Source organism: Bufo gargarizans, chromosome 8, assembly GCF_014858855.1.
Source record: "Bufo gargarizans isolate SCDJY-AF-19 chromosome 8, ASM1485885v1, whole genome shotgun sequence".
NCBI classification, from domain to species: Eukaryota; Metazoa; Chordata; class Amphibia; order Anura; family Bufonidae; genus Bufo; species Bufo gargarizans.
In genome coordinates, this window is record NC_058087.1 from 103227487 (window position 1) to 103242776 (window position 15290).

A 15290-nucleotide genomic window follows, 5' to 3' on the forward strand; every position below is an offset into this window, starting at 1 on the left:
GCCGCGCAGAGGGAGTGTTCACTCTGCTGCCGCAGTCGCCAGCTCAGGAAACAGTTAAAAGATAAAACTGAGCATATGTGGCCTTCTTAATGAGTCAGTCAAATAAATAAGAAATTAGGTAGCACTATACAAATACGTTTTATTGAATAAGGGCTCGTTCACACGAACGTGCCATGTTTTGCGGTCCGCAAAGCGCGGATGCAGCCTGTGTGCCTTCCACAATTTGCAGAATGGGACAGGCACCCCATCATAGAAATGCCTATTCATGTCTGCAAAACGGACAAGAATAGGACATGATCTATAATTTTTGCGGGGGCCACGGAACGGAGCACTGGGCATCTTCTGCGGCCCCATTGAAGTAAGTCGGCATCTGAGCTGCAAAAAATGAGGCTTGGATGCGGAACCAAACCACGGTCGTGTGAACTAACTCAGTAGCTATCCAATTTTTTTTTTTATTACAATCAATTACAAAAGTATTCAGATCTAGGGTGTTGGGGGTGTTTTTCTGCGTCTGGGACAGGGAGACATCACCATATTCTGACCCCCCCATAACTTTTTTTATAGTTATATCTACTGAGCTGTGTGGGGGCTCATTTTTTGCGGGACAATCTGTAGTTTTTATTGATGCCATTTTGCAGTGTGTGTGACTGATCACATTTTAGAACTTTTTTTATAAGTAGGAGAAGCAATGAGAAAATGGCATATTAGCTGCTGTTTGAAGCGCGCCATGTTTGACTATTGCTCCAACGCCGTACATGTACGGTTCTTGTAGTGAAAGGGTTAAACAGCAAACCGCTCATGTTCTGTGTCCAATTTACTGCTGTGGGACCTTAGCCAGCGCTCAGCTATTTTCAGAAGACACATACGTAGCAGTGAATGGAGGGGTGCCTGTACACATGTGGGTTACTCTCATTTAACTCTGGGGCCCTCAGAGGTGGGACCTGGATTCGCATCTGTTACCCATTTATGGCATATGCTATTGATATTGTACTTTCACATGTGTATTCCACATAAAGTCTATAAAAAGATAAAATTCAGTAATGCGTTACATATTCCTTTCTGCCATGTTCAGGCTGCCGCGTCTCTGTGCATTACAATCCATGTACACTCAGCCAGCATGTCCATACAAGATCCACAAGCTCTGGAGCAGCAATATTGTACACAACTGAAGAGACATGTTTTGGGCGACATGCCCCCTTTGTCATGCACATGTAGTCATCTCTTTACATAATTAGCATATCCTAAACCTGGTAACACACAATAAAATAATATCAATCTCCAGTGACAGCAAGATGCTAAAATTACATACTTCATTGAAGCCTTTTGGGCTCAGGGTCTCAAGCTGCTGAATCCAAAAGACTTCACGCTGCAAAAGTCTCTGCTGGTTAACACTTTCATTACCAGCCCTTTTAACATACTCAAGAATCTGCAATCGCAGTCCACATATATTATGCCTTGTTATGCCACTGTTTTATAACAGTTTTCACTTTTCTGCCCAGGCCATTTTATGCAAATCTGACGTGTCACTTTATGTGGTAATACATTTGGAACACTTGTACTTATTCAAGTCATTCTGAGATTGTTTTCTCGTAACACATTGTACTTCATGACAGTGAGTCAATATATTTTTCCTTTATTTATTAAAAAAAATCCCAAATTTAACAAATTTTCTAAATTTGAATTACCCCACTTTTAAGACAGATAGTAATGCCTCATAAAATAGGTATGAATCATCATTCCCCATATGTCTGCTTTATGCTGGCATCATTTTGTAAATGTAATTTTATTTTTTTAGGACATTAGAAGGCTTAGAAATTTTGAAGCCATTTTTCAAATTTTCAAGAAAATTTCCAAAACCATTTTCTTAAGCACTAATTCAGATATAAAGTGATTTTGAGGGCTTACATAATGGAAACCACCCATAAATTACCCCATTTTAGAAACGACACCCCTCAAATTATTCAAAACTGATGTTACAAACTTTGTTAACCCTTTAGGTGTTCCACAAGAATTAAAGGAAAATGGAGGTGAAATTAAAAAAATTTCATTTTATTTGCAGATTTTTCATAAATTTTTCATAATTTTTTTTCATGCAACACAGCAAGGGTTAACAGCAAAATAAACCTTAATATACATTACTCTGATTCTGCAGTTTACAGAAATACCTTATATGTGTCGGTAAACTGCTGTTTGGGCATGTGGCAGTGTTCAGAAGGAAAGGAGCGCCATATGGATTTTGGAGGCAGATTTTGCTAGAATGGTTTTTGGGCACCATTTTGTATTTGAAGAGACCCTGATGAACTCCTACAGTGGAAACCTTCAAAAAGTGACACCATTTTGGAAACTACACCCCTCAAAGAATTTATTGAAGGGTGTACTGAGCACTTTGACCCATAATTGTTTTACAGAATTTGGAAACACTTGGCTGTGAAAATAAAAAGTTTTATTCCGTCCAATAAAATGTTGCTTTAGCACCAAATTTTTCACTTTCACAAGGCACAACAGGAGAAACAGCAACCCATAATTTGTTACCCACTTTCTCCTGAATACAGCAACATCCCATATGTGGTGGTAAACTGCTTTTGCAGTGCAGATTTTGATAGATTGGTTCATTGGTTTTATTTTTTAAGCGATTGTCTTATGTCAGGGTTAATTTTTTGTGGGATGAGGTGATGATTTCATTGGAACCACTTTGGGGTACATATGACTTTTTGATCACTCGATATTATCCATTTTGTAAGGCCTGGTGACAAAAAATGGCACAGTTTTTTATTTATTTATTTATTTATTTGTACAGGGCAGGTTGTTTCGGACGTTGCGATACCTAATGCCTATTATTTTTATTTTCGTTAACCAGTAAAAGCATTTTTGACAAGAAAATTATCTTTTTTGTTGCCATTTTCTGAGAACCATTTTTTTTTTTTTTTGCGATAAACTTGGGTACAGTCTTATTTTTTGCGAGATGAGATGACGGTTTTATTAGTACCATTTTGGGAGAGATTGGACTTTTTGATAATGTGGTATTACACTTTTTGTGAGGCAATGGCTGTTTTGTCATAGTTTTTATTTGTATTTTTTTACAGCATTCACTCTGAGGGGGCATGTCATGTTATATTTTTATAGAGCAGGTTGATACAGATGCGGCGATATCTAATGTGTTTATTTTTAAGTTTTACACAGTAAAGTGCATTTTAAAAAATAAAAATGTTTTTGTGTTGCCATTATTTTGAGAGCCGTATTTTTTTAAATTTTTTGAGTGATTGTCTTACGAAGGGTCTTATTTTTTGCAGTTTGGTTGGTACCATTTTGGGAGACATGACTTTTTGATCACTTGGTATTACAATTTTTGTGAGGCATGGTGACCAAAAAAATGACTATTTTGGCACAGTTTTCACTTTTATTTTTTACAGCTATCACGTTAGGGGGTAGAATATATGTGATATTTTTATAGATCATGTTGTTACGGATGCGGCGATACCTAATGTGTAAATTTTTTTTGTTTGTTAAGTTTTACTCAGTAAACAAATTTTTCTAAGAAAAATATCATGTTTTTGTGTATTTTTATTTTATTTTTTTAGCGATTGTCTTATGTAGGGTCAATTTTTTTGCGGGATGAGATCACGTTTTGATTGGTACCATTTTGGGGTATATATGACTTTTTAATGACTTGGTATTAAACTTTTTGTGAGGGAAGGTGACCAAAAAATGATTTCAGCGGGCATCCTGTTCCTATTAACCCCCGCCGCTCCGCAATGTAAATTTTAACTTAGGACGTACCGGTACGCCCTGAGTCCTTAAGGACTCAGGAAACAGGGCGTACCGGTACGCCCTAAGTCCTTAAGGGGTTAACATCTGTTGTGGGTAAACGGTTTCAAGGTTTTCTGAGAGATGCTATCTTAGAGCATCTCAATGGAAATAAGCAAATAACGCCATATCAGCATCAGCTTCATGCGGGATCGGTCATGCAAAACTAATTTAATCAGTTTCTATGAGGAGGTAAGTTCTAGACTTGACAGCGGCGAATCAATGGATGTCGTATATCTTGATTTCTCCAAAGCATTTGTCACTGTACCACATAAAAGGTTAGTATATAAAATGAGAATGGTCTGACTGGGAGAAAATGTCTGTATGTGGGTAAATAACTGGCTGAGTGATAGAAAACAGAGGGTGGTTATTAACAGTACACACAGATTGGGTCACTGTCGCTAGTGGGGTACCTCAGGGGTCAGTATTGGGCCCTATTCTCTTCAATATATTTATTAATCATCTTGTAGAAGGCTTGCATAGTAAAATATCAATTTTTGCAGATGACACTAAACTGTGTAAAGTAATTAACACTGAAGAAGACAGTATACTACTACAGATGGATCTGGATAGATTGGAGGCTTGGGCAGATAAGTGGCAGATGAGGTTTAACACTGACAAATGTAAAGTTATGCACATAGGAAGGAATAATGCAAGTCACCCGTACATACTAAATGGTAAAACTCTCAGTAACACTGACATGGAAAAGGATCTAAGAATTTTAATAAACAGCAAACTAAGCTGTAAAAAACAGTGTCAGGCAGCTGCTGCCAAGGCCAATAAAATAATTGTTGCATCAAAAGGGGCATAGATGCCCGTGATAAGAACATAGTCCTACCACTTTACAAATCACTAGTCAGACCACACATGGAGTACTGTGTACAGTTCTGGGCTCCTGTGAACAAGGCAGACATAGCAGAGCTGGAGAGGGTTCAGAGGAGGGGAACTAAAGCAATAACTGGAATGGGGCTACTACAGTACCCTGAAAGATTATCATAATTAGGGTTATTCACTTTAGAAAAAAGACAACTGAGGGGCGCTCTAATTACTATGTATAAATATATCAGGGGTCAGTACAGCGATCTATCCCATCATCTATTTATCCCCAGGACTGTGACTGTGATGAGGGGACATCCTCTGCGTCTGGAGGAAAGAAGGTTTGTACACAAACATAGAAGATGATTCTTTATGGTAAGAGCAGTGAGACTATGGAACTCTCTGCCTGAGGAGGTGGTGATGGTGAGTACAATGAAGGAATTAAAGAGGGGCCTGGATGTATTTCTGGACTGTAATAATATTACAGGCTATAGCTACTAGAGGGGGCCGTTGATCCAGGGAGTTATTCTGATTGCCTGATTGGAGTCGCAAAGGAATTTTTTTTATTCCCCTAAAGTGGGGAAAATTGGCTTCTCCATCACAGTTTTTTTTTTGCCTTCTTCTGGATCAACTTGCACGATGACAGACCAAACTTGATGGACAAATGTCTTTTTTTGGCCTTATGTACTATGTTACTATGTATTTAATTCCCTACAGTGGCCACAGAGGTGTGTGTGGCGCCAAAAAGACTTCTCTTTCAGAGTGCCATGTCACCTAAGGCTGGCTCTGATTAAAATATAAAAGTATTTATTCCATATGGTGAACGCTGTAACAAAAATAAAAAATAAATTACCAAATTTATGTTTTTTTGCTTACTTCTTTTCCAAAATAAGTAAATTTGCTATCAGTGTAACCTTACTGAGCTGAAGAATAAAGGTAAAATATTGTTTTTATTGCCTAATGAAGGACATCAATATGAAACCCTTAACACTGGCAGAATTGCATTTTTGCCAACTCCACCCCATTATTTTTTTCTGTAGAAATATTAAATGGTGCTAATAGAAAATACAACTTGTCCTGCAAAAAAAGCCCTCTGACAATACTAATAAAAAAGTAAAAAAGTTATGGTCCCTTAACCCCTTAAGGACACAGGGCGTACCGGTACGCCCTATTTCCCGAGTCCTTAAGGACCAAGGGCGTACCGGTACGTCCTGACTTAAAATCGGCATTCCGGCGCCGCGGGGGTTAATCGGAACGGGATTTCGGCTGAAATCATTCAGCCGGCATCCCGTAACAACGCAGGGGGGGGTCATTTGACCCCCCCGTATCGGCGATCGCAGAAAACCGCAGGTCAATTCAGACCTGCGGTTTTCTGCGTTTCCGGTCCATTCGGGTGTCCGGTGACCCGATGAACCGGAAAAAGACTGCGATCGGTGGCGTAATTATACACCACCAATCGCAGTCCGAGGATTTGAGGAGGCGGTGCTGGCCCTGGTGCTGAACACTGCTGTCCAGGGTGCTGATTGGTGCAGGGGAGAGAGGCGCGAGATTCAAACTTCCTGCGCTCCTCTCTCCCCTCCTCTTCCTGTTCTGCACGAGCACCCGGCAGCATCGTCCAGCACCAGCTCCTGTGTCCCCCTAATCGCCATCCATCACCCTCCTGCACCCATCGCCACCCAGGTAGGTTAGGGTCAGTGAGGGAGAGGCATCGTTAGGCAGGGAAAGAAGGGAAAAGTTAGTTAGGAAAAAAAAAAAAAAAAACTTTTAACTTTTACACAAATCTTTTTTTGATCCATCAGACCCCAGACCCCCCCCTGCCACTTGCCCCCCCCTACCAGCCCCCCACCACCACCAGCCCCCCCACCCACCCCCCCACCACTCCCCCCAACCCCCCCCATCCCCCCACCACCACCACTAGCCCCCTCACCACCACTTTTTTTTCTGCGTTCGCTGACTGGTCGGCACTTTTTAGCGTCCGTCCACTGTTAGCGCATCGCCTGCCCCACCGCTGATCAGCGTTGTACCGCTAATCAGCAACTTTTTTTTTTTCCTAACACTTGCCCTTTTTTCCTTTTTTTAGTACGCGAACACCCGTTGCCCCCACAAACACGCACATATAATAAAGTTTTACACACACGCACACCTACACGCACACACACCCATGGCCCGCCGGGTGTTCTCGGCCGAGGAGGCATATGCCCAGATTGCCTCCGACTCCGAGAGCCCCAGTGAGGATGAGGATGACCCCACATTCCTCTTATCATCAGCATCCTCCTCATCATCATCGGATGACGATGAGCCACCAAGGCGGCGGAGACGCCGCCAGGCGGAGCCAGGGGCCGCACATGCTAGGGATCCTGTGGCCCACCCTAGTACGAGCCGCCCTGGGGTTCGTACTGGTTTCCCGGCCCACCAAATAAGTTCACCGGAGACCCCTGCCGATGAACTTAGCTGGTGTCCCCCAGTGGACTTTGAGCCTGAGATTCCGGATTTCGCTGGCAATCCTGGAATCCAGATTCCCACAGTGGGGTTTACTGAAATTGACTATTTTAGTTTTTTTTTCAGTAACCCACTGGTGAATTTGATGGTGGAGCAGACGAATCTGTACGCCCAACAGTTCGTCGCTCAAAACCCAGGCTCAGTTTTGGCTAGACCCGGTGGCTGGACGCCGGTCAGTGCAGCCGAAATGAGGACATTTTGGGGCCTCGTGCTGCATATGGGTCTAGTCCAAAAACCCAGTGTCAGGCAATACTGGAGTGGGGACGTCCTGTACCAGACCCCACTGTACAGTATGGTCATGACACGCTCCCGGTTTGAGGCCATCCGGAAATGTCTGCATTATTCCGATAATGCAGCATGTCCACCCCGAGGTGATCCTGCCTATGACCGGCTGTATAAGATACGGCCTGTCATCGATCACTTTGGGGCCACATTTCAGCAGGCCTACGTACCTGGAAGGGAGGTCGCGGTTGATGAGTCGCTCATTGCGTTCAAGGGGAGACTCAGTTTCCGCCAATATATTCCCACAAAGCGAGCGAGGTATGGCGTGAAGCTATACAAAATTTGTGAGAGTACCTCAGGGTACACTTACAAATTTAGTGTGTACGAGGGGCGAGATTCCCGTATTCAACCCCCAGAATGTCCCCCCACTCTGGGTGTTAGCGGGAAACTCGTGTGGGACCTTATGTACCCACTGCTGGATAATGGTTACCACTTGTACGTGGATAACTTTTATACCAGCATTCCCTTGTTCAGGTCCCTTGCCGCCAGATCTACGTTCGCTTGTGGGACCGTGCGGAAAAATCAGCGCGGCCTCCCTGCCTACCCCCTCCAGGTACCTATCCCCAGGGGTGAGACCCGTGCACTTACCAGTGGAAACCTGTTGCTGGTCAGGTATAAGGACAAGAGGGATGTCCTTATGCTGTCCACAATCCACGGTAACGGCACCACCCCAGTCCCTGTGCGAGGTACCGCGGCAACGGTCCTCAAGCCCGATTGTATCGTCGACTACAATCGGTATATGGGAGGAGTTGATCTCTCGGATCAAGTCCTCACGCCATATAACGCCATGCGCAAAACCCGGGCATGGTACAAAAAAGTTGCGGTCTACTTGGTGCAGGTTGCCATGTACAACTCTTTTGTACTATCCCGAAGCGCTGGCAGCACAGGGACATTCCTCCAATTCTATGAGGCAGTCCTCAAGGACCTGATCTTTTCGGACCGGGAAAGAGCAGGCCGGAGTACCTCGGGAACTGGAGGCGCCCGGATCGTCCCTGGCCAACACTTTCCAGGTGTGGTCCCCCATACTGGAAAGAAGGGACGAACCCAAAAAAAGTGCAGAGTGTGTCGCAGGAGGGGGATACGGAAGGACACCACCACTCAGTGCGACACGTGCCCCGATCATCCGGGCCTCTGCGTTATCGATTGCTTCAGGGAGTATCACACTTCCATGGAGTACTAAATTTTTATAATCCCCAACAGTTCACTAGAGAACATAAAACACTATGGCTCTCAGACTTTGGAGACACGAAAACTATTTTTCTTTCCCCCAAAAATATTAGTTTTAGTGCAGGCATCCTCAAACTGCGGCCCTCCAGATGTTGTAAAACTATAACTCCCAGCATGCCCAGACAACCTACAGCCATCAGCAGGGCATGGTGGGAATTGTAGTTTTACAACATCTGGAGGGCCGCAGTTTTAGGATGCCTGCTTAGTGTCTCCAAAGTCTGAGAGCCATACATATTGGGCATCGTCGCGTGCGTAAAAGTCGTCGCTATAAAAATAACTTTTGACCAAACGCCTCGGATGAACGGTGTTAAAAATATAAAATAAAAACGGTGCCAAAACGCCTATTTTTGGGCAAAATTTCAATTTAAATCCATTTTGCCGGTAATAAAGCAAGGGTTAACAGCCAAACAAAACTAAATATTTATTGCCCCGATTCTGTCGTTTGCAGAAACACCCCATATGTGGTCGTAAATGGCTATATAGCCGCACGGCAGGGCATAGAACGAAGGGAACGCCATACGGTTTCTGGAAGGCAGATTTTGATGGACAGTTTTTTTTTTGACACCATGTCCCATTAGAAGCCCCCCCTGATGTAGCCCAGACTAGAAACTCCAAAAAAGTGACCCCATCTAAGAAACTACACCCCTCAAGGTATTCAAAAGTTACTTTACAAACTATGTTAACCCTTTAGGTGTTCCACAAAACTAAATAGCGAATGTAGAAACAATTTTAGATTTTTTTTTTTTTGTTACATTGCCTCAAAAAAGAGTAATATAGAGCAACCAAATATCAAATTTACCCCAAAAATAGTCCCAAAACAACAACCACCTTATCCCGTAGTTTCCTAGATGGGGTCACTTTTATGGAGTTTCTACTCTAGGGGTGCATCAGGGGGCTTGAAAGGGTACATGGTGTAAATAAACCAGTCCAGCAAAATCTGCCTTCCAAAAACCATATGGCGTTCCCCTTCTTCTATGTCCTGCCGTTTAGCCAAATAGTAGTTTACCACCACATATGGGGTGTTTCTGCAAACTACAGAATCAGGGCAACCCATTTTGAGTGTTGTTTGGCAGTTAACCCTTGTTTTACTCCTAGAAAAAATTGATTATATTGGAAAATTTTCCAAAAAATTGAAATTTCATAATTGTTTCTCCATCTGCCATTAACTCTTGTGGAACACCTAAAGGGTTAACAAAGTTTGTAAACCCAGTTTTGAATACCTTGAGGGGTGTACTTTCTTAGATGGAGTCACTTTTTTGAAATTTCTATTCTAGGGGTGCAACAGGGGGCTTCAAATGGGACATGGTATAAACAAAACCAGTCCTGCAAAATCTGCCTTCCAAAACCCATATGGTGTTCCCCTCCTTCTATGTGCTACCGTTCGGCCAAACAGTAGTTTACGACCACATATGGGGTGTTTTTGCAAACTACAGAATCAGGGCAACCCATTTTGAGTGTTGTTTGGCAGTTAACCCTTGTTTTACTCCTAGAAAAAATTGATTATATTGGAAAATTTTCCAAAAAATTGAAATTTCATAATTGTTTCTCCATCTGCCATTAACTCTTGTGGAACACCTAAAGGGTTAACAAAGTTTGTAAACCCAGTTTTGAATACCTTGAGGGGTGTACTTTCTTAGATGGAGTCACTTTTTTGAAATTTCTATTCTAGGGGTGCAACAGGGGGCTTCAAATGGGACATGGTATAAACAAAACCAGTCCTGCAAAATCTGCCTTCCAAAACCCATATGGTGTTCCCCTCCTTCTATGTGCTACCGTTCGGCCAAACAGTAGTTTACGACCACATATGGGGTGTTTTTGCAAACTACAGAATCAGGGCAACCCATTTTGAGTGTTGTTTGGCAGTTAACCCTTGTTTTACTCCTAGAAAAAATTGATTATATTGGAAAATTTTCCAAAAAATTGAAATTTCATAATTGTTTCTCCATCTGCCATTAACTCTTGTGGAACACCTAAAGGGTTAACAAAGTTTGTAAACCCAGTTTTGAATACCTTGAGGGGTGTACTTTCTTAGATGGAGTCACTTTTTTGAAATTTCTATTCTAGGGGTGCAACAGGGGGCTTCAAATGGGACATGGTATAAACAAAACCAGTCCTGCAAAATCTGCCTTCCAAAACCCATATGGTGTTCCCCTCCTTCTATGTGCTACCGTTCGGCCAAACAGTAGTTTACGACCACATATGGGGTGTTTTTGCAAACTACAGAATCAGGGCAACCCATTTTGAGTGTTGTTTGGCAGTTAACCCTTGTTTTACTCCTAGAAAAAATTGATTATATTGGAAAATTTTCCAAAAAATTGAAATTTCATAATTGTTTCTCCATCTGCCATTAACTCTTGTGGAACACCTAAAGGGTTAACAAAGTTTGTAAACCCAGTTTTGAATACCTTGAGGGGTGTACTTTCTTAGATGGAGTCACTTTTTTGAAATTTCTATTCTAGGGGTGCAACAGGGGGCTTCAAATGGGACATGGTATAAACAAAACCAGTCCTGCAAAATCTGCCTTCCAAAACCCATATGGTGTTCCCCTCCTTCTATGTGCTACCGTTCGGCCAAACAGTAGTTTACGACCACATATGGGGTGTTTTTGCAAACTACAGAATCAGGGCAACCCATTTTGAGTGTTGTTTGGCAGTTAACCCTTATTTTACTCCTGGAAAAAATTTATTATATTGGAAAATTTTCCAAAAAATAGAAATTTCAAAATTGTTTCTCCATCTGCCATTAACTCTTGTGGAACACCTAAAGGGTTAATAAAGTTTGAAAAAACAGTTTTGAATACCTTGAGGGGTGTAGTTTCTAGAATGGGGTCATTTTTGGGAGGTTTCTATTATCTAAGCCTCACAATATGACTTCAAACCTGAACTGGTCCATAAAAAGTGGGATTTTGAAGATTTCTCAAAAATTTCAAAATTTGCTTCTAAACTTCTAAGCCTTGTAACATCCCCAAAAAATAAAATATCATTCCCAAAATGCTACAAACATGAAGTAGACATATGGGGAATGTAAAGTCATCACAATTTTTGGGGGTATTACTATGTATTACAGAAGTAGAGAAACTGAAACTTTGAAATTTGCTAATTTTTCAAAATTTTTGGTAAAAAATGTATTTTTTTATGCAAAAAAAATAACTTTTTTGACCCAATTTTAGCAGTGTCATGAAGTACAATATGTGACGAAAAAACAATCTCAGAACGGCCTGGGTAAGTCAAAGCGTTTGAAAGTTATGAGCACTTAAAGGGACACTGGTCAGATTTGCAAAAAATGGCCCGGTCCTTAAGGTGAAAATGAGCCCGGTCCTTAAGGGGTTAAATGTTTGAAGGAAAAAAAAAATGAAACTATCCCTGTCCTTAAGGGGGTTAGACCATGCTTTTCGTGTTGTATGACAACCCTTTTAAGTCTCCAGACACACAGCCATAGTAAAGCTCCATGTAGGAACCATATATATTTAAAACCAATATTGGGATTGGATCCCACCCTGTAATATCTGGAAAAGCCTTCTTTAGGTAAGACTTACCTGATCTCACAGGACAGGATCGAATCCCTTCCTTAGGGCTCATTCACACTACCGCGCCGTGTTTTGCGGTCCACAAATTGTGGATCAACAAAACAAGGAATGGAACAGGTGGCCCATTATGTAAATGCCTATTCTTGTCCGTAATTGCATATATTTCCATATATTTGTATATTTCCATTCAAATGCGTAACAAATGCGTACTTGTAACAAATGCATACTCGTTCATACGGTCATGTGAATGCATTCTTAAAGGCTGTATACACCCTGGGGGTCAAAGTTTACATGTTACTCATTTTGGGTTAAAAAAAAATTTTAGGGCTCATGTTCTGTTTTTTTTTTCTGCCCTTATGCGGAACCATTCACTTCAATGGGTCCGCAAAAAAAAAAAACAGAAATGACTCTTTGATAAAAAAAAGTCTTAAACTCTTATTTAAGCCACATTGTTATCAGTAAGATAACGATTGAGCTATAATGAAGTGTTTAGGAGCTCAAAGATGTGAGACAAGGAGCCGTCCCCTGAGCCGCCTGATGGAACAGAGTAAACATTTAAAGCCTGTTTCTGTAAAGAATAAATCAAGGCAACTAGACTTACTGTAGATTTCTTGAAAACGTTTCACTCGTTCTTCCAACGAGCTTTCTCAATTCTGAGTGACTGTATTCAGTTACATATTTATTCCCAGAGAATTCTTGTACAGTCACTCAGAGATGAGAAAGCTCATTGGAAGAAAGAGTGAAACGTTTTAAAGAAATCTACAGTAAGTCCAGTTGCCTTAATTTATTCTTTACACATATACCATGACCTGGATAAATGAGAACCCTCACAGACATTTAAAGCCTGCTCTTAGAGAAACTTAAGGCTACACAGAGACAGGGGTTCAAAATGTTTAATAAAGAACCGAAAAAAATATTTTTTAGCTCAAAATGAGTACAATGCAATAATAAAAAAAAAAGGTGTACCTAGCTGTTAAAGGGGTTTTCTGGTATTTTCATAATGATGACTTATCCTCAGAATAGGTCATCAATATCAGATCTGCGGGGGTCTGACACCCGGCACTCCCGCCGATCAGCTGGTTAAAGAGAAGGCCGTGCACATCCTTCCCTTAATTGTTTACCTGCTCGCCATCGATATTGCAGCGTTGAGCAGGTGTAATTACAAGCCGTCCTATCCACTTCAATTGGACGGCACATTCCTATACAATGGGCCCATCCCCGTAGGGCCCCCTATAATGCGACCCAGATGTAGGAAAGGCCGAGTGGCCTAAAATGTCCCTTTTATGTGTGTCACGGTGCTCCTACATGGATTCGGCTGGACCCCAGGCTGTGGCTCCAAAGCAATAAGTAGGGGGAATAATTGAGGGATTTGAAATTAAGATTGAGTCCAGACCTTGTATGTAGTTGAACAGCAGCTTTACTTGAATAAACGTTCATCAGCAACAGTCTTCAAACTTATTCTTGGTCCCAGCAGGCTTTAGCATTAAAACTGGCAGTCAAACTCTACTGTTACATATGTTTCTCTCTGGCTCTACTGTACTGACAGGCTGACTTTATGACTTTGCTTCTGCTGTATGCTGCACTTTTTTCTTTGTAGTCCGTCTCTAGATTATGTCAGGGAACGATGCTCCTGGCTTCTGAGGCTTTAAAGGTTCTGCCTCCATGGCCAGCAGAGCTTAAGGACTAGCCCACCTCTACACAGAGAGGGGTTAGAATAGAATGGAATGGAAGGTTCCATCCCAACTGTAGCTCTGTCGTGTAGGATGGCACCTGCTGGTGAACCAGGCACATTACATCTGAACATAACAGTTACAAACATTATTAGGAATGCACATTGTGGTGAACCTTGAATAAATACATAAGATAACATGAATTTAGACCAATAAAGACAGTAGCAGGGTGCAGAAGTGGTAACACCACTCTGGGGTGTTACAGATGCTACTACCTGTACTATGATGTACAAACACAGCTTTATGCCTGTACTGGTCTGCAGACACTGATGCTAAGGAGTGTGCGATTTCTCCCCTCCCTCCCTGAAGTCTTTTTGTGGGTTTTCTTCTTCGTCTCTAAACTCATATGAAAAATGTGTGCTCCCCCCCCCCCCCCCCTGCATTTGCGTGTTCTTTTCTCTAAATCTTCACTGATGTACTACAGCCTTTGTAATCTGCCCGTCCTCAAGACTTGGATGCTTGTCCCCTCTGCACACTCCGAACTGTTGCATACTCCCTTTTTTGCTGCCACTGTATCTTTAATGCTAAGAGAAGGGAAGGTAACTAGTAGGAGGATAACTAGCAATATGAAGGAGTTACACAAACTCAACAGTAGCAAGATTTTTTTATGCAGACTATTCAATAAGGCACATCATTTTGGATAAAAGTACTGTGGCAAATGAACATTAAATAATTGAATGCAAAGATGTTCATATTCACACAGAATAGATTATTTTATTATTGTATTGTTCAAGACTTCAAGGCAAAATAAAAGGGAAATTGTCACCATAAAATGCAGTGCAAGCTGCAGGCAGCATGTTCTAAGACCAGAAGGAGCTGAGCTTTGCAGGAAAGGATTCAGGAAAAAATGTATGCATTTAAACCTCTGCACTTTTTATTCACAGGAGTCACGTGTATTGTCTTACTCAGTGATTGACAACGTACTCAGCATGAGTAAGATTATTAATAGGTTGTTTTTAACTTTACAGTGCTGATTGACAAAGATCAGAATCCAAAATGGAAGCCGGAACGGTTAGAAGAAGTGACTGATGAATACGTGGACAGCTGTTTTGCATCCCTTGGGAGCAGTGACTTAATATTGTAATCTTAATAAGGCAATAAACCTTTTTTAAATCGCTGTGTTACTGTCAAAGAGTTTTAATTAACTAAACAACATGTGAGTAAGGCTACTTTCACACTAGCGTTTCTATTTTCCGGTATTGAGATCTATCATAGGGTCTCAATACCGGAAAAAAAACGCTTCTGTCAATGGGGCCAAACGTAACTGAATGGAATACTCCAAAATGAATTCCTTTCAGTTTGGTTGTGTTCTCATACCAGAGAGCAAACCGCCATGATCCACAATGCAAGTCAATGGGGACGGTTTTCTCTGACACAATAGAAAACGGATTCCTTCTCCATTGACT

General features: G+C 41.7%; 1 protein-coding gene across 2 annotated transcripts in view; it reads left to right on the top strand.

Annotated features, from left to right (window-relative positions):
• Positions 1-15001, top strand: part of HIBCH (3-hydroxyisobutyryl-CoA hydrolase) — a 340021-nt gene extending 325020 nt beyond the window's left edge. For both annotated transcript variants that reach the window (XM_044305063.1, XM_044305062.1), the window contains one exon: positions 14853-15001. In XM_044305063.1, the coding sequence (XP_044160998.1) occupies positions 14853-14968 (116 nt within the window). In that variant the 3' untranslated portion in view covers positions 14969-15001. The remainder of the gene's footprint in view (positions 1-14852) is intronic.
• The last annotated feature ends 289 nt before the right edge of the window (positions 15002-15290 follow it).